General features: G+C 38.6%; 1 protein-coding gene across 6 annotated transcripts in view; it reads right to left on the bottom strand.

Moving 5' to 3' along the window:
• Positions 1-215: 215 nt before the first annotated feature.
• The window catches only part of LOC144672647 (zinc finger protein 148-like), a 156876-nt gene continuing 133532 nt past the window's right edge, over positions 216-23559 (bottom strand). For 5 of the 6 annotated variants that reach the window (XM_078534513.1, XM_078534516.1, XM_078534514.1 and 2 more), the window contains one exon: positions 216-4015. In XM_078534513.1, coding sequence (XP_078390639.1) covers positions 3991-4015 — 25 coding nt within the window. In that variant the 3' untranslated portion in view covers positions 216-3990. The remainder of the gene's footprint in view (positions 4016-23559) is intronic. The other variant, XM_078534515.1, reaches the window with a different exon arrangement.

Here is a 23559-nt window from a genome sequence, read left to right as displayed (position 1 = left end):
CTATGTTGTGTAAAACTATTGCCACTGGTTGGTGAGCCAGTAAGTACAAGGGGAAAATATAACGCCAACAACTGAGTTTTGCAGTATTTTTAAACAGTGTTGTTACGTCATGCAACGTCCGAGCAGAAACAATGGTGGAATCTATAACAGCTTTTAAAAGATGTCAATTTGCATGAGACTCCTCGCATTATAACAATAACAAAACAACACTGATAATGATTTTAAGCTTTAGTTTATTAGCTTAGGAACCAACATATGGACTGCCAGAATAAAGGAAACACAACTGAGCTCAGCTTGTACCAACTTGTGGTTAACACTGCGTCCGGCATTTCGCAAAACAAGGTGCTGACATGTACGGGGAGGAGCTGGCCTCCAGGTATTTTACTGATATTATTGATAATCATTGGTATACCTGATGCACAATTCATCACTGGGAGCAAGAAGTTTGCAGGACATTATAAACGCAAACTGCAAGGCTTGAACATTTACAAACATCGTTTGAACTTTTAAAGTTAGGTTCCAGCTCCTAGCTCACGCTTACTCAAAATTGTACTATTTGCTTTGATGGATCCAGGGTTACATTTTTCAGACCATTCCAGTATCTACACGCAAAATGGAAGACCATTCAAAGGATCACTAAGCATCATTATAGGGCAATTCCACATACTGTATTGAGTAGTTATCAGTGAGTGATTATAAGGTGGAACTCTCCCTGATGGTCTGTATGATTCAATGCCACACGAGGGCAAGATTAGATTTCTGCCTTAAGGTCATCTCCAATGCTGACAGTAGTGTACAATATTTAAGGATTCTTTTGATGTGGGATGTTGTTTGCAGTGGGGGTTGGGGAGCTCTGCCTGTCGATTTAGATTGTCAACTTGCCATACCATGTCCAGTATCAGATTAATGGTTTGTTATCAAGGTCAAAACAGGGATTGCATTACATCTGGTCCAATTATTAACCCACCCTGGATCTCTTGGACTACACTTAATCTTGATTGCCACGTGTCTCACCATCATTACAGACTAAATTCAATGATGTCATGCTTCAAACGGCATCACTCAGAGGAAGTGTGCTTTGGAGAATTGGCACTAGTGTTGTAACCCAATTGCTAACCTGCACTGCCCTCAAGAATGGCTCCCTGCTGAACTTACCATTCCAACACTCCCAAAAAAGTCCCGAGATCAGACCAGACATTTTACTCAGGAGTGCATGGAATCTAAATTCACCGTTATGTAGTGTATTAAGATTTTCTCTACCAAAGCAGCAGTAGGGAGTGGTACGACTGGTCTCAACATCCCAATGTAAAAAGCACGAGGGTACCTGATACTGATATAAAAACGTAAAGTACTGGAAAAACTTGGCAGGTCTGTTTCTCCACAGATGCGACCACACCTGCTGAGCTTTTCCAGCACTTTCTGTTTTTATTTCAGATGGTTGTCCAATCACCCTTAATATTAAAAGAAAAGTGAGCATGAGAATGTTGTGCATGAGTGTGAATATGGTGTTTGTGAATGTAGTGTGTGCCTGTCTGGACAGGCGTGTGAATATTAAGTGTCAATGTATTGTGTGCCTTTGTGTGCACGTTATGTATAAATGTACCTTTGTGTACTTGTGAATATACTGTGTCTCTCTGTGTTTTCACACGCAGTTGGAGAAGATAGCAGTGGGTTCCGCTGGCATGTTGCCCACCCAGTTAACTCGTCTATCAATACTTACTATCCATGCATATGCATCAAGAATGGTAATCTGGATGAGTTATCAGAGGGCTGGTGGTATCCTCCGGATGGTAACTGCACTTCAACACAGGGTCTGCATCTTCAGAAGCAAAGGTGGGGGAGCGGGGGCATGGGGTTGGAGATGAAAATAATCTGCACGTACTCTGCATTATGCCTGGGCAGTATAGGTACAAGATAGTTCATGCTCCTCAGGGTTTCCTACAAGTCTCCATAGCAGTGTGATGCTGCTCTACCACTGCACATTTCTGGTAAGTGTCTATGGATAACTTCCAATAAAGTCTGAAATTTAAATCACGAAACGCAGTGAATATAAATACAACTGTTAACAAATCCACAAGTTATTAGTAGTTTCTCCTATTTTTAATAGTTTTTACAAGTTCAAAGAGAGTATACAGGGAATAAAAGGTTTATGTTGGAAGATGGGGGTTACATTCCATAGGGCTTCATAAAATAGAATACCCCATCAAAGCGCCATTTTGACCAAGAGGAAATCCTGGTTTACAATGGCTCCCAGAAGCATTGCAATTTGGAAACTGTTCAGCTTTAAATACCTGGAGGCAGTAGACCCTACGTTTCACTGACAAAGCTCACTAATCTATGGAACAGCTAGGCTAAAATATCCAAGAAGGGTACAGTGTATTGCAGATTAAGGCAACAAATGGGATTATATCAACATTGGTAGAAAACCATTTGGCCCAACGATCAAATTAAAAACAACTAAAAATGGAAGTGTAGACTGTGAGCCAACTGGACTAGTTGTTGCCCCAATAACATTTTCTTGCTGATGCTCACAGGTTGTATTTCACCACCTCAGCCACCACCCCCAATAAAGCTTTCTGACGAGACTTTTGGCGACAGCAACAGACTCCTCCATACACGTGAAACATCACAAACTATTACAAACAATCTTTCAGTGTGTCTTTTGTTAAATCAGTATATGATCCTGTAACATGGAAAACAAGTTACTAACCCAATCTTATTTATATTTGAACAGATTAAAGTACCTGGTCTACCAACACACTTTTATGGGTTCTAACGGCTGATTAGTTTCTTCATTAAAACAAAGCTAAATCCACAACTGAAATCCCAGAGTCTATAAATTTTGTTGCCAAAATAAATTGTTCCATTGGATATCACAGGTTCAACAGATATTGCATGGACTAAGCTGCAATCAACACAGAACATATAGTGCATTAATGCATCACATGGTGGAAAGCAACAGAAATTTGAAATTTTTGAACATTTTTGCTACAAAAACAGGTCTAAATTGTAAATTCAGATCAGTAATGCAGGTTGGAAATTTACCTTGGATTTAATGAAAGGCTCACCAATATGAAACACTACACCTAACTGCATGATACACATATTCGTACATGAATAGAAAAAAGTATTTACAATTTTTAAAAAGAAAAGAAGCAATATATTGGGCGCTAATGTTCGTCCACATTCCAAAGTAAAGGTATCAGACACAAATAGTCCACTTCCCTCTGTATGATGTTCACCTCCAACCTTTTGTTTCAAAGCCAGCTTTTACACACAAGTTGCACTACTGAATTAAAGCTGTTCAGTGAACTATGTGCTACACCTTAAATTGAGATTTGACCTTTGTTCTGCATGTTATAGCAACACAGGCACAACACTAAAGTATTTCAAACTGGACATCGCTTAAATGGATACTCCTGCTTTCCTTGAATTTTATTTAGCAAGTGGCTCCTTTCAGACTTCCCCTACCCCGCACCCACCATCCCCACCCCAGAGAAAAAAACAAGTTGTTCAAACGTAATAGGGAGGGCCAAAAGTTTGAAGAGATTGTGGCAAGTGCGATAACTTCAGAAGACAATCCATACAGTAACTTGCACCTTGTAGCTAAAAGCCATTGAGCACCAGTAATATGCACCATTGTGCAACTGGAAGATTTTTTACCCAGTGCACACATTCACAAAGATGTTACCTCTTTACCAAATCAGTAAATCACAAAAATGTAGGTGAATGAGGTGCTCTTGTGATGACTGCAGTTTGTTACTGTACAGTTGTTGGGCTTCACTCACTCCAAGTGGTGACTAAGCAATTTGAAACATGCAAACACTTGAAAAAACGTAAAGCATTTCTCATCTTGCAGGGTGTACACTCTTCCCTCTTCCAAAAAAAGTCACATACTTCTCTTCAGCCAAGATGATCAGGCCCACAGACTTCTCTTCATGAGCACCAACAATGCTGTTCTGTGATCAGGTATCAGCAGCCACGAAGTAGTCAGTCAGCTTTCCCTTTGCTCCTACTTGTGGTTTTGAATAAAGCATTAGTGTTCAAAGATCTACATTTAGGTCTGCTCGAGCGCGCCACAATAAAATACCTTTACTGATCTGTGGAAAAAGATTTCAACCTCAGCAAAAGCAAATGCATGGTTGGTTGCTTTTGTCTCTATCCCCACCATGGCTCTTAACCAAGCATCATATCTACAGAACACATACCAGAACTTACTTTCCAAAATCCTGGAATCCACATCTCAGACAGGCAAAAACAGTGAACATAGAAAACATTATTGCTCCTGAGAAAGGTGAAACAGAAAAAAAGGTTGCATATGACAGATATCAAGTGGATACAGTAATACAGTTGAGAATTAGGCTCAATATAGAAGGTTCAGAGGGGAATTGAAAAAAACAAGAAAGAGAATCAAAGAAAGTATGAGAAAAGACTGGCAGCTAATATAAAAGGGAACCCAAAAATGTAAATCAGGCATATAAATACTAAAACAGTGGTAAAAGGAGTGGGCTGATAAGGGTCCAAAAAGGGGATTTACACATGAAGGCAGGGGCATGGCGGAGGTATTAAATGAATACTTTGCATCTGTCTTCACATGATGAAAGAAGATGTAATTGAGATACTTGATGGGTTTAAAATTGACAAGGGGGAGGCATTAGATAGCTTAGCTTGATAAGTCACCAGGACCAGATGCTTTCAAGGATACTGAGGGAAGTAATGGTGGAAATTGCAGAGGCACTGGTCATAATTTTCCAATCCTCCCTGGCTGCAGGGGTGGTGTTAGAGGGCTGGAGAACTGCAAAAGTTACACCCTTGTTCAAAAAAGGCTGTAAGGATAAGCCCAGCAACTATAGGCCACTCAGTTTAACCTCAGTGGTGGGGAAGCTTTTAGGGACTATAATTCAGGGCAAAATTAATAGTCACTTGGGCAAATGAGGGTTAGCCAAGGAAAACTGGCATGGATTTGTTCAGGGTAAATTGTGTTCAACTAACTTGCTAGAGTTTTTTTGAAGTAACAGACAGGGTAAATGAGGGTAATGTGGTTGATGTGGTGTACATGAACTTCCAAAGGGCATTTGATAAAGTGCCGCACAACAAATGCTTGAGCAAAGTTAGAGCTCACGGGGTAAAATGGACAGTAGCAACATGACTATAAAATTGGCCAAGTGTCAGGAATCAGGATAGTGGTTAATAGTTGTTTTTCGAACTGGAGACAACTTTATAGTGGATTTCCCCAGGGGTTGGTGTTAGGATCCCTGCTCCTCCTTACATTAATGGCCTAGACCTTGGTCTCTAGGGGGCAATTCCAAAATTTGTGGATGACAGCACAACTGTGAACTGTGAGGAGGATAGTTGGTGGAATGGGCAGACAAGTGGCAGATGAAATTTAACGCAGAGAAGTGTGAAGTGATTCATTTTGGTAGGAAGAACAGGAATGGGCAATATAAATTAAAAGGTGTAATTCTAAAATGATTGCAGCAGCAGAGGGACCGGGGAGTATATGTGCAAAAATCTTTGAAGGTGGCAGGGCAGGTTCAGAGAGTGGCTAAAAAAAGCATACAGGATCCTGGGCTTTATAAATAGGATCATAGAGTACAAAAGCAAGGAAATTATAAAAAAAACCTGCATAAAACACTGGTTGGCCTCAGCTGGTGTATTGCACACATTTCTGGGCATCATACTTTAGGAAGGATTTAAAGACTTTAGACAGGGTGCAGAAAAGATTTACGAGAATGAGTTCAGGAATGAGGAACTTCAGTTACGTAGATTGATTGAAGGAGCTGGGGCTGTTTTCCTGAGAGCAGAGAAGATTGAGAGGAGATGTGATAAGAGGTATTCAAAATCATGAACGGTCTGCAAAGAGTAGATGGGGATAGTGTGAATGGGAAAGAAGGCGGCCTGCAGTTTTGGTGGAACCTGGAAGTCCATCGGAGAGGTTGAGCTTGCAAGCAATAAGTTTGAGAATAATGGTTTCAGGGACTATAAGGGTGTCAGAATCTGGGGGTAATGTTAATACCAGGTTACTTATTGGAGCAGTATCACTGGCAATATCAGATAAATGTTTGGAGGTGCATCAAAGCCAAAATCAGAGTAATTATTGGAGCGTATCATTGACATTATGAGGGTAAATACTGGAGGGGAATCAATGCCAATATCAGAGTAACTATCAGAAGGACATCAATGCCAATATCAGGGTAATTATAGGAGTGATTTCAATGTCAATATAGGGACACTTATTGGAAGGATCAATGCCAATATCAGGATAATTATTGGAAAGGCATCAATTATTGGAAGGGCTGTGTCAGGGTAATTATTAAACAGCTATCAATGCCAATTTGGGTAATTATTGGATAGGTATCAATGCCAATATTGGGCCAATTATTGAAGAAGCATCAATACCAATATCGAGATAATTATGGAAGGATATCAATGCAAATATCGGACTTATTATTGGAGGAAATTACTACAAGAAAATCAATGGCAGCATCAGGCTAATTATTGGAGGAATTTCAATGGCAATGTCCGGGTAACTATTGGAGGGGCAACAATGCCAATATTGGAGTAATTATTGGAATTATTTCAATGCTAATAAAGGGGTGATTATTGGACAGGCATCAATGCCAATATTGGGGCAATTATTGAAGGAGCATCAATGTAAGTATCAGACCAATTATTGGAGGACATCCAATGCCAATATCAGGCAAATTATTGGAGAAGTATCAATGGCAGCATCGGAGTAATTACTGGTCGGGGTATCAATACTAATATCAGGTTATTTATTGGGGGGGTATCCATATTAGCAACAGGGTAATTATCAGAAGGGTATCAATAACAGATATCAATGCCAATATCAGGTTTGTTATCAGAGGGATATCAATAGCAATGTCAGGGGAATTTTTGAGGGGGTATCAGTGCCAATATCAGGGTAATTACTGGAGAGCTATCAATGGCAGAGGCAGGGTAATTATTGAAATTATTGGAATTATATCAATAGCAGGGTAGGGGAAATTATTGCAGGAGTGACAATGGCAATAGCAGGATTATTATTGCAGTTGCATCAATAGGAATACTAGGGTAATTACCGGAGGGGTATCAATGGAAATGTCAGGATAGTTCTTTGAAGGAGTAACGTGCGCTGTGGATAAAGAGGAGCCTGTAGATGTGCTGTATTTGGATTTCCAGGAGACATTTGATAAAGTGCCACATCAAAGGTTATTGTGGAAAATGAAAGCTCATGATGTAGGGGATAACATGTTAGCATGGATAGAAGATTGGCTGACTGGCAGAAAACAAAGAATATGCATAAATGGGTCAATTTCTGATTGGCAGGATGTGACGAGTGGAGTCCCACAGGGGTCTGTGCTGGGGCCTCAACTTTTTACGATTTACATCAATAACTTAGATGAGGGGAGTGAAGACATGTAGCTAAATTTGCAGATGACACAAAGATAGGTAGGAAAGTAAGTTGTAAAGAGGGCATAAGGAGGTTGCAGACAGATGTAAATAGGTTGAGCGAGTGGGCAAAAATCTGACAGATAGAGTAAAATGTGGGAAAATGTGAAGTTGTTCACTTTGGCAGGAAAAAAAAAAGCAGAGTATTACTGAAACAGAGAACGATGCAGAATTCCGAGGTGCCAAGGGATCTAGCTGTTCTAGTACATGAGTCACAAAAAGTTAGTATGCAGGTACAGCAAGTAATTAAGAAGGCTAATGGAATATTATCCTTTATTAAAAGAGGAATTGAACATAAAAGTAAGGATGTTATGCTTCAGTTATACATTGGTGAGACCACATCTCGAATACTGTGTGAAGATTTGGTCTCCTTATTTAAGGAAGGATGTAAATGCATTGGAGGCAGTTCAGAAGGGGTTTACTACATTGATACCTGGAATGAGCTGGTTGTTTTATGAGGAAGGTTGGACTGACTGGGCTTGTTTCCACTGGAGTTTAGAAGAGTGAGGGGTGACTTGATTGAAGATCCTATCCTGAACGGTCTTGACAAGGTGGATGTGGAAAGGATGTTTCCTCTTGTGGGAGAGTCCAAAAATTGGGGCCACTGTTTTAAAATTAGGGATCGTCCATTTAGGACAGAGATGAGGAGAAATTTTTTCTCTCAGAGGGTTGTGCGACTTTGGAACTCTCTGCCTCAGAAGGCGGTGGAGACGGGGTCATTAAATATTTTTAAGGCGGGTAGATTGATTCCCTTGCCTAACAAGAATCTAAGGTTATCGGGGGTAGATGGGAATGCAGAATTTGAAACACAAACAGATCAGCCATGATCTTATCAAATGGCAGAGCAGGCTCAAGGGGCCGAATGGCCTACTTCTGCTCCTATTTTGTCTGTTCTTATAATTATTGGAGAAATATCAATGTAAATATCAGGGTAATTATCGGACGGGTATCAATGGAAATATCTGGATAATTTCTTGGAGGAATGTCAATGCAAATATCAGGGTAATTATTGGAGGGGAATCAATGCCAGTATCAGGGTAATTATTGGAGGAATAGCAATAGAAATATCAGGATAACTATTGGAGGGATATCAATGGAAATATTAGGATAATTATTGGAGAAGTAGCAAGAGAAATATCAGGATAATTATTGGAGTGGTATCAATACCGGTATCAGGTTATTGATTGGGGTATCCATATTAGTAACAGGGTAATTATCAGAAGGGAAAAAATAGGATAACTATTGGAGAGGTATCAATGCCAATATCGGGAGGGGTATAAATGGCAATGCCGGAGTAATTATTGCAGGGGCATAAATAATAATATCAGGGTAATTAAATGCTAATATCTAGGTAATTATTGGAGGATATCAAAGCTAATACTGAGGTAATTATTGGAACGGTATCAATATTAATATCAGGGCAATTATTGGAGATGAATCAATGTCAATATCAGAGTTGGAAGGGTAACAATGCCAATATCAGGGCAATTATTTGAGACAAATCAATGCCAATATCTAGGTAAGTATTGGAGGGGTATCAATGGCGGTGTCAGGCTAGTTATTGGAGGGGTATTGATAATCACAAGGTGATCATTGGAGGGATATCAATGGTAGTGTTGGGGGAAATTAATCGAGGGGTATCAAAGGCAATGGTGGGTGATTATTGGAGGTGTATCAATACTAATAGAGATAATTACTAGACAGGTATCATTGCCAATATCAGGGCAATTATTCAAGGCACGTCAATGCCAATATCTCAGCTATTAATGGAGGGCTATCACTGGCAGTGCCAGGCTAATTATTGGATGGCTGTCGATACTAATATCAAGAAATCATTGGAAATCAATGGCAGTGTTTAGGAAATTAATCAAGGGGTATCAATGGCAGTGTAGGGGGAATTAATGGAGGGCTATTAATGGCATTGTACGGTAATTATTGGAAGTGTATAAATACTAATATCAAGGTAATTATTGGAGGGGTAGCAATGCAAATATTAGAACAGTTATTGGAGGCACATCAATGCCAATATCTGGGTCATTAATGGAGGAGTATCCATGGCAGTGTCAGGGTAATTAATAGAAGGGTATCAATGCCAATGTCAGGGTAATTAATAGAAGGGTATCAATGCCAATGTCAGGGTAATTATTAGGGTATCAATGCCAATGTCAGGGTAATTAATAGAAGGGTATCAATGCCAATGTCAGGGTAATTAATAGAAGGGTATCAATGCCAATGTCAGGGTAATTAATAGAAGGGTATCAATGCCAATGTCAGGGTAATTAATAGAAGGGTATCAATGCCAATGTCAGGGTAATTAATAGAAGGGTATCAATGCCAATGTCAGGGTAATTATTAGAAGGGTATCAATGCCAATGTCAGGCTAATTAATAGAAGGGTATCAATGCCAATGTCAGGGTAATTATTAGAAGGGTATCAATGCCAATGTCAGGGTAATTATTAGAAGGGTATCAATGCCAATGTCAGGGTAATTAATAGAAGGGTATCAATGCCAATGTCAGGGTAATTAATAGAAGGGTATCAATGCCAATGTCAGGCTAATTAATAGAAGGGTATCAATGCCAATGTCAGGGTAATTAATAGAAGGGTATCAATGCCAATGTCAGGGTAATTATTAGAAGGGTATCAATGCCAATGTCAGGCTAATTAATAGAAGGGTATCAATGCCAATGTCAGGGTAATTATTAGAAGGGTATCAATGCCAATGTCAGGGTAATTATTAGAAGGGTATCAATGCCAATGTCAAGGTAATTATTAGAAGGGTATCAATGCCAATGTCAGGGTAATTATTAGAAGGGTATCAATGCCAATGTCAGGGTAATTATTAGAAGGGTATCAATGCCAATGTCAGGCTAATTAATAGAAGGGTATCAATGCCAATGTCAGGGTAATTATTAGAAGGGTATCAATGCCAATGTCAGGCTAATTAATAGAAGGGTATCAATGCCAATGTCAGGGTAATTATTAGAAGGGTATCAATGCCAATGTCAGGCTAATTAATAGAAGGGTATCAATGCCAATGTCAGGCTAATTAATAGAAGGGTATCAATGCCAATGTCAGGGTAATTATTAGAAAGGTATCAATGCCAATGTCAGGGTAATTAATAGAAGGGTATCAATGCCAATGTCAGGGTAATTATTAGAAGGGTATCAATGCCAATGTCAGGGTAATTATTAGAAGGGTATCAATGCCAATGTCAGGGTAATTATTAGAAGGGTATCAATGCCAATGGCAGGGTAATTATTAGAAGGGTATCAATGCCAATGTCAGGCTAATTAATAGAAGGGTATCAATGCCAATGTCAGGGTAATTAATAGAAGGGTATCAATGCCAATGTCAGGGTAATTATTAGAAGGGTATCAATGCCAATGTCAGGCTAATTAATAGAAGGGTATCAATGCCAATGTCAGGGTAATTAATAGAAGGGTATCAATGCCAATGTCAGGGTAATTATTAGAAGGGTATCAATGCCAATGTCAGGGTAATTATTAGAAGGGTATCAATGCCAATGTCAGGCTAATTATTAGAAGGGTATCAATGCCAATGTCAGGGTAATTAATAGAAGGGTATCAATGCCAATGTCAGGGTAATTATTAGAAGGGTATCAATGCCAATGGCAGGGTAATTAATAGAAGGGTATCAATGCCAATGTCAGAGTAATTATTAGAAGGGTATCAATGCCAATGTCAGGCTAATTAATAGAAGGGTATCAATGCCAATGTCAGGGTAATTATTAGAAGGGTATGAATGCCAATGTCAGGGTAATTATTAGAAGGGTATCAATGCCAATGTCAGGGTAATTATTAGAAGGGTATCAATGCCAATGTCAGGGTAATTATTAGAAGGGTATCAATGCCAATGTCAGGGTAATTATTAGAAGGGTATCAATGCCAATGTCAGGCTAATTAATAGAAGGGTATCAATGCCAATGTCAGGGTAATTATTAGAAGGGTATCAATGCCAATGTCAGGCTAATTAATAGAAGGGTATCAATGCCAATGTCAGGGTAATTATTAGAAGGGTATCAATGCCAATGTCAGGCTAATTAATAGAAGGGTATCAATGCCAATGTCAGGGTAATTATTAGAAGGGTATCAATGCCAATGTCAGGGTAATTAATAGAAGGGTATCAATGCCAATGTCAGGGTAATTAATAGAAGGGTATCAATGCCAATGTCAGGGTAATTAATAGAAGGGTATCAATGCCAATGTCAGGGTAATTAATAGAAGGGTATCAATGCCAATGTCAGGGTAATTAATAGAAGGGTATCAATGCCAATGTCAGGGTAATTATTAGAAGGGTATCAATGCCAATGTCAGGCTAATTAATAGAAGGGTATCAATGCCAATGTCAGGGTAATTATTAGAAGGGTATCAATGCCAATGTCAGGGTAATTATTAGAAGGGTATCAATGCCAATGTCAGGGTAATTAATAGAAGGGTATCAATGCCAATGTCAGGGTAATTAATAGAAGGGTATCAATGCCAATGTCAGGCTAATTAATAGAAGGGTATCAATGCCAATGTCAGGGTAATTAATAGAAGGGTATCAATGCCAATGTCAGGGTAATTATTAGAAGGGTATCAATGCCAATGTCAGGCTAATTATTAGAAGGGTATCAATGCCAATGTCAGGGTAATTAATAGAAGGGTATCAATGCCAATGTCAGGGTAATTAATAGAAGGGTATCAATGCCAATGTCAGGGTAATTAATAGAAGGGTATCAATGCCAATGTCAGGGTAATTAATAGAAGGGTATCAATGCCAATGTCAGGGTAATTAATAGAAGGGTATCAATGCCAATGTCAGGGTAATTATTAGAAGGGTATCAATGCCAATGTCAGGCTAATTAATAGAAGGGTATCAATGCCAATGTCGGGGTAATTATTAGAAGGGTATCAATGCCAATGTCAGGGTAATTATTAGAAGGGTATCAATGCCAATGTCAGGGTAATTAATAGAAGGGTATCAATGCCAATGTCAGGGTAATTAATAGAAGGGTATCAATGCCAATGTCAGGCTAATTAATAGAAGGGTATCAATGCCAATGTCAGGGTAATTAATAGAAGGGTATCAATGCCAATGTCAGGGTAATTATTAGAAGGGTATCAATGCCAATGTCAGGCTAATTAATAGAAGGGTATCAATGCCAATGTCAGGGTAATTATTAGAAGGGTATCAATGCCAATGTCAGGGTAATTATTAGAAGGGTATCAATGCCAATGTCAAGGTAATTATTAGAAGGGTATCAATGCCAATGTCAGGGTAATTATTAGAAGGGTATCAATGCCAATGTCAGGGTAATTATTAGAAGGGTATCAATGCCAATGTCAGGGTAATTATTAGAAGGGTATCAATGCCAATGTCAGGCTAATTAATAGAAGGGTATCAATGCCAATGTCAGGGTAATTATTAGAAGGGTATCAATGCCAATGTCAGGCTAATTAATAGAAGGGTATCAATGCCAATGTCAGGGTAATTATTAGAAGGGTATCAATGCCAATGTCAGGCTAATTAATAGAAGGGTATCAATGCCAATGTCAGGCTAATTAATAGAAGGGTATCAATGCCAATGTCAGGGTAATTATTAGAAAGGTATCAATGCCAATGTCAGGGTAATTAATAGAAGGGTATCAATGCCAATGTCAGGGTAATTATTAGAAGGGTATCAATGCCAATGTCAGGGTAATTATTAGAAGGGTATCAATGCCAATGTCAGGGTAATTATTAGAAGGGTATCAATGCCAATGGCAGGGTAATTATTAGAAGGGTATCAATGCCAATGTCAGGCTAATTAATAGAAGGGTATCAATGCCAATGTCAGGGTAATTAATAGAAGGGTATCAATGCCAATGTCAGGGTAATTATTAGAAGGGTATCAATGCCAATGTCAGGCTAATTAATAGAAGGGTATCAATGCCAATGTCAGGGTAATTAATAGAAGGGTATCAATGCCAATGTCAGGGTAATTATTAGAAGGGTATCAATGCCAATGTCAGGGTAATTATTAGAAGGGTATCAATGCCAATGTCAGGCTAATTATTAGAAGGGTATCAATGCCAATGTCAGGGTAATTAATAGAAGGGTATCAATGCCAATGTCAGGGTAATTATTAGAAGGGTATCAATGCCAATGGCAGGGTAATTAATAGAAGGGTATCAATGCCAATGTCAGAGTAATTATTAGAAGGGTATCAATGCCAATGTCAGGCTAATTAATAGAAGGGTATCAATGCCAATGTCAGGGTAATTATTAGAAGGGTATGAATGCCAATGTCAGGGTAATTATTAGAAGGGTATCAATGCCAATGTCAGGGTAATTATTAGAAGGGTATCAATGCCAATGTCAGGGTAATTATTAGAAGGGTATCAATGCCAATGTCAGGGTAATTATTAGAAGGGTATCAATGCCAATGTCAGGCTAATTAATAGAAGGGTATCAATGCCAATGTCAGGGTAATTATTAGAAGGGTATCAATGCCAATGTCAGGCTAATTAATAGAAGGGTATCAATGCCAATGTCAGGGTAATTATTAGAAGGGTATCAATGCCAATGTCAGGGTAATTATTAGAAGGGTATCAATGCCAATGTCAGGCTAATTATTAGAAGGGTATCAATGCCAATGTCAGGCTAATTAATAGAAGGGTATCAATGCCAATGTCAGGGTAATTATTAGAAGGGTATCAATGCCAATGTCAGGGTAATTATTAGAAGGGTATCAATGCCAATGTCAGGGTAATTATTAGAAGGGTATCAATGCCAATGTCAGGGTAATTATTAGAAGGGTATCAATGCCAATGTCAGGGTAATTATTAGAAGGGTATCAATGCCAATGTCAGGGTAATTATTAGAAGGGTATCAATGCCAATGTCAGGGTAATTATTAGAAGGGTATCAATGCCAATGTCAGGGTAATTATTAGAAGGGTATCAATGCCAATGTCAGGCTAATTAATAGAAGGGTATCAATGCCAATGTCAGGCTAATTAATAGAAGGGTATCAATGCCAATGTCAGGGTAATTATTAGAAGGGTATCAATGCCAATGTCAGGGTAATTATTAGAAGGGTATCAATGCCAATGTCAGCGTAATTAATAGAAGGGTATCAATGCCAATGGCAGGGTAATTATTAGAAGGGTATCAATGCCAATGTCAGGCTAATTATTAGAAGGGTATCAATGCCAATGTCAGGGTAATTATTAGAAGGGTATCAATGCCAATGTCAGGCTAATTATTAGAAGGGTATCAATGCCAATGTCAGGCTAATTATTAGAAGGGTATCAATGCCAATGTCAGGGTAATTATTAGAAGGGTATCAATGCCAATGTCAGGGTAATTAATAGAAGGGTATCAATGCCAATGTCAGGGTAATTAATAGAAGGGTATCAATGCCAATGTCAGGGTAATTAATAGAAGGGTATCAATGCCAATGTCAGGGTAATTAATAGAAGGGTATCAATGCCAATGTCAGGGTAATTATTAGAAGGGTATCAATGCCAATGTCAGGCTAATTAATAGAAGGGTATCAATGCCAATGTCAGGGTAATTATTAGAAGGGTATCAATGCCAATGTCAGGGTAATTATTAGAAGGGTATCAATGCCAATGTCAGGGTAATTAATAGAAGGGTATCAATGCCAATGTCAGGGTAATTAATAGAAGGGTATCAATGCCAATGTCAGGCTAATTAATAGAAGGGTATCAATGCCAATGTCAGGGTAATTAATAGAAGGGTATCAATGCCAATGTCAGGGTAATTATTAGAAGGGTATCAATGCCAATGTCAGGCTAATTAATAGAAGGGTATCAATGCCAATGTCAGGGTAATTATTAGAAGGGTATCAATGCCAATGTCAGGGTAATTATTAGAAGGGTATCAATGCCAATGTCAAGGTAATTATTAGAAGGGTATCAATGCCAATGTCAGGGTAATTATTAGAAGGGTATCAATGCCAATGTCAGGGTAATTATTAGAAGGGTATCAATGCCAATGTCAGGGTAATTATTAGAAGGGTATCAATGCCAATGTCAGGCTAATTAATAGAAGGGTATCAATGCCAATGTCAGGGTAATTATTAGAAGGGTATCAATGCCAATGTCAGGCTAATTAATAGAAGGGTATCAATGCCAATGTCAGGGTAATTATTAGAAGGGTATCAATGCCAATGTCAGGCTAATTAATAGAAGGGTATCAATGCCAATGTCAGGCTAATTAATAGAAGGGTATCAATGCCAATGTCAGGGTAATTATTAGAAAGGTATCAATGCCAATGTCAGGGTAATTAATAGAAGGGTATCAATGCCAATGTCAGGGTAATTATTAGAAGGGTATCAATGCCAATGTCAGGGTAATTATTAGAAGGGTATCAATGCCAATGTCAGGGTAATTATTAGAAGGGTATCAATGCCAATGGCAGGGTAATTATTAGAAGGGTATCAATGCCAATGTCAGGCTAATTAATAGAAGGGTATCAATGCCAATGTCAGGGTAATTAATAGAAGGGTATCAATGCCAATGTCAGGGTAATTATTAGAAGGGTATCAATGCCAATGTCAGGCTAATTAATAGAAGGGTATCAATGCCAATGTCAGGGTAATTAATAGAAGGGTATCAATGCCAATGTCAGGGTAATTATTAGAAGGGTATCAATGCCAATGTCAGGGTAATTATTAGAAGGGTATCAATGCCAATGTCAGGCTAATTATTAGAAGGGTATCAATGCCAATGTCAGGGTAATTAATAGAAGGGTATCAATGCCAATGTCAGGGTAATTATTAGAAGGGTATCAATGCCAATGGCAGGGTAATTAATAGAAGGGTATCAATGCCAATGTCAGAGTAATTATTAGAAGGGTATCAATGCCAATGTCAGGCTAATTAATAGAAGGGTATCAATGCCAATGTCAGGGTAATTATTAGAAGGGTATGAATGCCAATGTCAGGGTAATTATTAGAAGGGTATCAATGCCAATGTCAGGGTAATTATTAGAAGGGTATCAATGCCAATGTCAGGGTAATTATTAGAAGGGTATCAATGCCAATGTCAGGGTAATTATTAGAAGGGTATCAATGCCAATGTCAGGCTAATTAATAGAAGGGTATCAATGCCAATGTCAGGGTAATTATTAGAAGGGTATCAATGCCAATGTCAGGCTAATTAATAGAAGGGTATCAATGCCAATGTCAGGGTAATTATTAGAAGGGTATCAATGCCAATGTCAGGCTAATTAATAGAAGGGTATCAATGCCAATGTCAGGGTAATTATTAGAAGGGTATCAATGCCAATGTCAGGGTAATTAATAGAAGGGTATCAATGCCAATGTCAGGGTAATTAATAGAAGGGTATCAATGCCAATGTCAGGGTAATTAATAGAAGGGTATCAATGCCAATGTCAGGGTAATTAATAGAAGGGTATCAATGCCAATGTCAGGGTAATTAATAGAAGGGTATCAATGCCAATGTCAGGGTAATTATTAGAAGGGTATCAATGCCAATGTCAGGCTAATTAATAGAAGGGTATCAATGCCAATGTCAGGGTAATTATTAGAAGGGTATCAATGCCAATGTCAGGGTAATTATTAGAAGGGTATCAATGCCAATGTCAGGGTAATTAATAGAAGGGTATCAATGCCAATGTCAGGGTAATTAATAGAAGGGTATCAATGCCAATGTCAGGCTAATTAATAGAAGGGTATCAATGCCAATGTCAGGGTAATTAATAGAAGGGTATCAATGCCAATGTCAGGGTAATTATTAGAAGGGTATCAATGCCAATGTCAGGCTAATTATTAGAAGGGTATCAATGCCAATGTCAGGGTAATTAATAGAAGGGTATCAATGCCAATGTCAGGGTAATTAATAGAAGGGTATCAATGCCAATGTCAGGGTAATTAATAGAAGGGTATCAATGCCAATGTCAGGGTAATTAATAGAAGGGTATCAATGCCAATGTCAGGGTAATTAATAGAAGGGTATCAATGCCAATGTCAGGGTAATTATTAGAAGGGTATCAATGCCAATGTCAGGCTAATTAATAGAAGGGTATCAATGCCAATGTCGGGGTAATTATTAGAAGGGTATCAATGCCAATGTCAGGGTAATTATTAGAAGGGTATCAATGCCAATGTCAGGGTAATTAATAGAAGGGTATCAATGCCAATGTCAGGGTAATTAATAGAAGGGTATCAATGCCAATGTCAGGCTAATTAATAGAAGGGTATCAATGCCAATGTCAGGGTAATTAATAGAAGGGTATCAATGCCAATGTCAGGGTAATTATTAGAAGGGTATCAATGCCAATGTCAGGCTAATTAATAGAAGGGTATCAATGCCAATGTCAGGGTAATTATTAGAAGGGTATCAATGCCAATGTCAGGGTAATTATTAGAAGGGTATCAATGCCAATGTCAAGGTAATTATTAGAAGGGTATCAATGCCAATGTCAGGGTAATTATTAGAAGGGTATCAATGCCAATGTCAGGGTAATTATTAGAAGGGTATCAATGCCAATGTCAGGGTAATTATTAGAAGGGTATCAATGCCAATGTCAGGCTAATTAATAGAAGGGTATCAATGCCAATGTCAGGGTAATTATTAGAAGGGTATCAATGCCAATGTCAGGCTAATTAATAGAAGGGTATCAATGCCAATGTCAGGGTAATTATTAGAAGGGTATCAATGCCAATGTCAGGCTAATTAATAGAAGGGTATCAATGCCAATGTCAGGCTAATTAATAGAAGGGTATCAATGCCAATGTCAGGGTAATTATTAGAAAGGTATCAATGCCAATGTCAGGGTAATTAATAGAAGGGTATCAATGCCAATGTCAGGGTAATTATTAGAAGGGTATCAATGCCAATGTCAGGGTAATTATTAGAAGGGTATCAATGCCAATGTCAGGGTAATTATTAGAAGGGTATCAATGCCAATGGCAGGGTAATTATTAGAAGGGTATCAATGCCAATGTCAGGCTAATTAATAGAAGGGTATCAATGCCAATGTCAGGGTAATTAATAGAAGGGTATCAATGCCAATGTCAGGGTAATTATTAGAAGGGTATCAATGCCAATGTCAGGCTAATTAATAGAAGGGTATCAATGCCAATGTCAGGGTAATTAATAGAAGGGTATCAATGCCAATGTCAGGGTAATTATTAGAAGGGTATCAATGCCAATGTCAGGGTAATTATTAGAAGGGTATCAATGCCAATGTCAGGCTAATTATTAGAAGGGTATCAATGCCAATGTCAGGGTAATTAATAGAAGGGTATCAATGCCAATGTCAGGGTAATTATTAGAAGGGTATCAATGCCAATGGCAGGGTAATTAATAGAAGGGTATCAATGCCAATGTCAGAGTAATTATTAGAAGGGTATCAATGCCAATGTCAGGCTAATTAATAGAAGGGTATCAATGCCAATGTCAGGGTAATTATTAGAAGGGTATGAATGCCAATGTCAGGGTAATTATTAGAAGGGTATCAATGCCAATGTCAGGGTAATTATTAGAAGGGTATCAATGCCAATGTCAGGGTAATTATTAGAAGGGTATCAATGCCAATGTCAGGGTAATTATTAGAAGGGTATCAATGCCAATGTCAGGCTAATTAATAGAAGGGTATCAATGCCAATGTCAGGGTAATTATTAGAAGGGTATCAATGCCAATGTCAGGCTAATTAATAGAAGGGTATCAATGCCAATGTCAGGGTAATTATTAGAAGGGTATCAATGCCAATGTCAGGGTAATTATTAGAAGGGTATCAATGCCAATGTCAGGCTAATTATTAGAAGGGTATCAATGCCAATGTCAGGCTAATTAATAGAAGGGTATCAATGCCAATGTCAGGGTAATTATTAGAAGGGTATCAATGCCAATGTCAGGGTAATTATTAGAAGGGTATCAATGCCAATGTCAGGGTAATTATTAGAAGGGTATCAATGCCAATGTCAGGGTAATTATTAGAAGGGTATCAATGCCAATGTCAGGGTAATTATTAGAAGGGTATCAATGCCAATGTCAGGGTAATTATTAGAAGGGTATCAATGCCAATGTCAGGGTAATTATTAGAAGGGTATCAATGCCAATGTCAGGGTAATTATTAGAAGGGTATCAATGCCAATGTCAGGCTAATTAATAGAAGGGTATCAATGCCAATGTCAGGCTAATTAATAGAAGGGTATCAATGCCAATGTCAGGGTAATTATTAGAAGGGTATCAATGCCAATGTCAGGGTAATTATTAGAAGGGTATCAATGCCAATGTCAGCGTAATTAATAGAAGGGTATCAATGCCAATGGCAGGGTAATTATTAGAAGGGTATCAATGCCAATGTCAGGCTAATTATTAGAAGGGTATCAATGCCAATGTCAGGGTAATTATTAGAAGGGTATCAATGCCAATGTCAGGCTAATTATTAGAAGGGTATCAATGCCAATGTCAGGCTAATTATTAGAAGGGTATCAATGCCAATGTCAGGGTAATTATTAGAAGGGTATCAATGCCAATGGCAGGGTAATTATTAGAAGGGTATCAATGCCAATGGCAGGGTAATTATTAGCGAAGTATTAATGGCAGAGTGGGGAAATTATTGGAGAGATATCAATGGCAATGTGAGGCTAATTATTGCAGGGGTATGAATGGCAAAACAGACTAATTATTGGAGGAGTATCAGTTACAATTTCAGGGCATTTACTGGAGGGGTATCAATGCCAGTATTAGTGTAATTATCAGCGGGGTACCAATGCCAATATCAGGGTAACCATCAGAAGAGCATCAATGGCAATATCAGGATAATTATTGGTAGAGTGTCAATGCCGATGTCAGGTATTGGAGTTGTATCAATGGCAGTGTTGGGGTAATTATTGGAGGGGTGTCAATACCAGTATCAGGGTGATTAATGGAGGGGTATCAATGCCAGTATCAGGGTAATTATAGGAGGGATATCCATACCAGTATCAGGGTGATTATTGGTGGGGTATCAATACCAGTATCAGGGTGATTATTGGTGGGGTATCAATACCACTATCAGGGTGATTATTGGAGAGATATCAACGCCAGTATCAGGGTGATTATTGGAGGTGTATCAATGCCAGTATCAGGGTAATTATTGGAGGGATATCATTGCCAGTATCAGGGTGATGATTGGAGGGGTATCACTGCCAGTATAATGCTGATTATTGGAGGGGCATCATTGCCAGAATGAGGTTAAATTGGAGGGTATCACTGCCATAATCAGGGTGATTAATGGAGGGGCATCATTGCCAGTGTCAGGGTAATTATTGGAAGTGAATCACTATCAAGGGAATTATTGGAGTTGCATCAATGACAGTGTTGGGGTAATTATTGGAGGGGTATGAATGCCAATATAAGGGTGATTATTGGGGGTGTATCAATGCCAGTATTGGGGTGGTTATTGGAGGGGTATCAATGCCAGTATCAGGGTGGTTATTGGAGGGGTATCAATACCAGTATCAGGGTGATTATTGGAGGGGTATCAATGCCAGGATCAGGGTAATTATTTGAGCAGTATCATTGCCACTATCAGGGTGAGTATTGGGGGTGAATCAATATCAAGGTAATTATTGGAGTGGTATCAATGGCAGTGTTGGGGTAATTATTGAAGGAGCATCAATGCCAATATCAGGTTAATTATTGGGGAGGTATCGTTGCCAGTATCAGGGTAATTATTGGAGGAGTATCAATGCCAATATCAGGGTAATTATTGGGGGAGTATCAATGCCAATATCAGAGTAATTATTGGAGGGGTATCAATGCCAGTGTCAGGGTAATTATTGGAGGGGTATCAATGCCAGTATCAGGGTAATTATTGGAGGGTTATCAATGCCAGGATCAGGGTGATTATTGGAGCAGTATCATTGCCACTATCAGGGTGAGTATTGGAGGTGAATCAATATCAAGGTAATTATTGGAGTGGTATCAATGGCAGTGTTGGGGTAATTATTGAAGGAGCATCAATGCCAACATCAGGTTAATTATTGGGGAGGTATCGTTGCCAGTATCAGGGTAATTATTGGAGAGGCATCGTTGCCAGTATCAGGGTAATTATTGGAGGAGTATCAATGCCAATATCAGGGTAATTATTGGAGGAGTATCAATGCCAATATCAGTGTAATTATTGGAGGAGTATCAATGCCAATATCAGAGTAATTATTGGAGGGGTATCAATGCCAGTGTCAGGGTAATTATTGGAGGGGTATCAATGCCAGTATCAGGGTAATTATTGGAGGGTTAGCATTGCCAGTGTCAGGGTAATTACTACATGGGTAAGAATTGGAGTGGTATCAATGTCAATATCAAGGTAATTATTGGAAGGGCATAAATATCAGTACTAGGGCAATTGTTGGAGGGGTATCATTGCCAATATCGAGGTAATTATTGGAGGGGGTATCAATTGCAGTGTCAGGATAATTATTGGAGGTGAATTTATGCCAATATTGAGGTAAGTATTGGAGGGGCATCAATGCTAATATCATGGTAATTATTGTATGGGATATAAATGGCAATATCACGGTAATTATTGGAGAGTTATCAATGTCAATATCAGAGTTATTGGAGCTTATTAATGCCAACATCAGGGTTATTATTAGATATGATAAATATGGTTAAAGAAGCAGTATTTTTTAAAAAAAGGTGAAACCCAATCCGGAAAGCCCTGATGTGTGCACTCTAGAATACTCTGGCATGTCAGAAGGAAGAGCAGAAGCTCTGACAATTTTCCAGTCATTTTGGAATCTAGGTCTTTAGGTTTAGCGTTGAAAAAGGAGTGGAAGGGATGACACAGATAATATAAACATAACAGCCTAACATTTGTGGATCAGCTTCTAGAGTTCATAGCACATGTTAAACTTAAGACTCACCTGGAAAGGCACGGGATTATTTAGATTACATGGATGTTTAAATTGCAAGTCACGTTGAGAGATTTCAGGAAAGGATGGAAGGTTTTGATAAAGGACATGCAGCGGGTGCTTAGTACATTGATTTTCAAAAGGCAAACAATAATGTGGCACAAGAGAAGCTTGTTGACTAAATTAAGAAGAGTAGGGGTTGGGGTAGATTAAATCCATAGGAATATGAATTGGGGACTTCTATCACTGGTGACTAATCTGCAATATCAGGCTTACTATGTTGCAGCAAGTCGAAGATTAGCCCTGTGGTATTAGTGGGAGTGAGGCAGCATGGATAGGAAATTGGTTAAAGAACAGAAAACAGAGATTAGTATTAATGAATGTTTTACTACCTGGAGGCATGCAAGCAATGGTGTTCATCAATGGTCAGTGTTGGGACCAATGTTCCTCTCATTATACGTGTACGACGTGGACTTGGGTAGAGGGGCACAAAGTTGAAATTTGTAGACAATACAAAAACTGGGGGCATACAAGTTAACTGTGGAGAGGGCAGTTAATGACTTCAGACTCGTTAGTAGATTTGGCAGATAGCTGTCAGATAAAATTTAACGTGGGGAAATGCGAAGTGACACGTACTGGGTGGGAAGAATAAGGAGAGAGAATATATACACTAAATGGCAAAATTTTGAAGGGACTTGAGACTGAAGATTTTGGCACATAAATGTAAGATTTCATAAACAGGAGTATGGAGTACAAAGATGTAATGCTATATCCATACAGGTTGCTGGTTAGGCCATTAGAAACACCATTACATATAGTTTTGGAAACACCATGTTAGGAAGGAGGTCAAGTCCATGGGCAAGGTGCAGAAGAGGTTCATTATGATAACAAGATTGAAAGGCTTCAGTTATTAGGACAGACCAAAAAAATTAGGACTCTTTTCATGGGAACAGATAAAGTTACAAAGAACTTTGATAGAGGCAGTCAATTATAGAGAAGTAGAAAAAACTATTTCAACTGGCACGTTTGTTGGTAAGTAGAAGTTACAAATTTAAGATAATCACCAAAACAGAAAGGGAGAGGTCATTAGAATTTAAAAGTGCTGATAGAGGCAAGATGGGTTGAATGGCCTCCTATGTAATTCTTTTATTGATTCTCTGAATAATGTCAGTTTCAGGGTAATCATTGAAATTGTACCAATGATCACTTCAGGGTAATTAACG

The sequence above is a fragment of the Cetorhinus maximus genome, chromosome X (genome assembly GCF_964194155.1).
Source record: "Cetorhinus maximus chromosome X, sCetMax3.hap1.1, whole genome shotgun sequence".
Classification (NCBI taxonomy): domain Eukaryota; kingdom Metazoa; phylum Chordata; class Chondrichthyes; order Lamniformes; family Cetorhinidae; genus Cetorhinus; species Cetorhinus maximus.
This window is presented reverse-complemented; position numbering and strand designations above follow the sequence as displayed.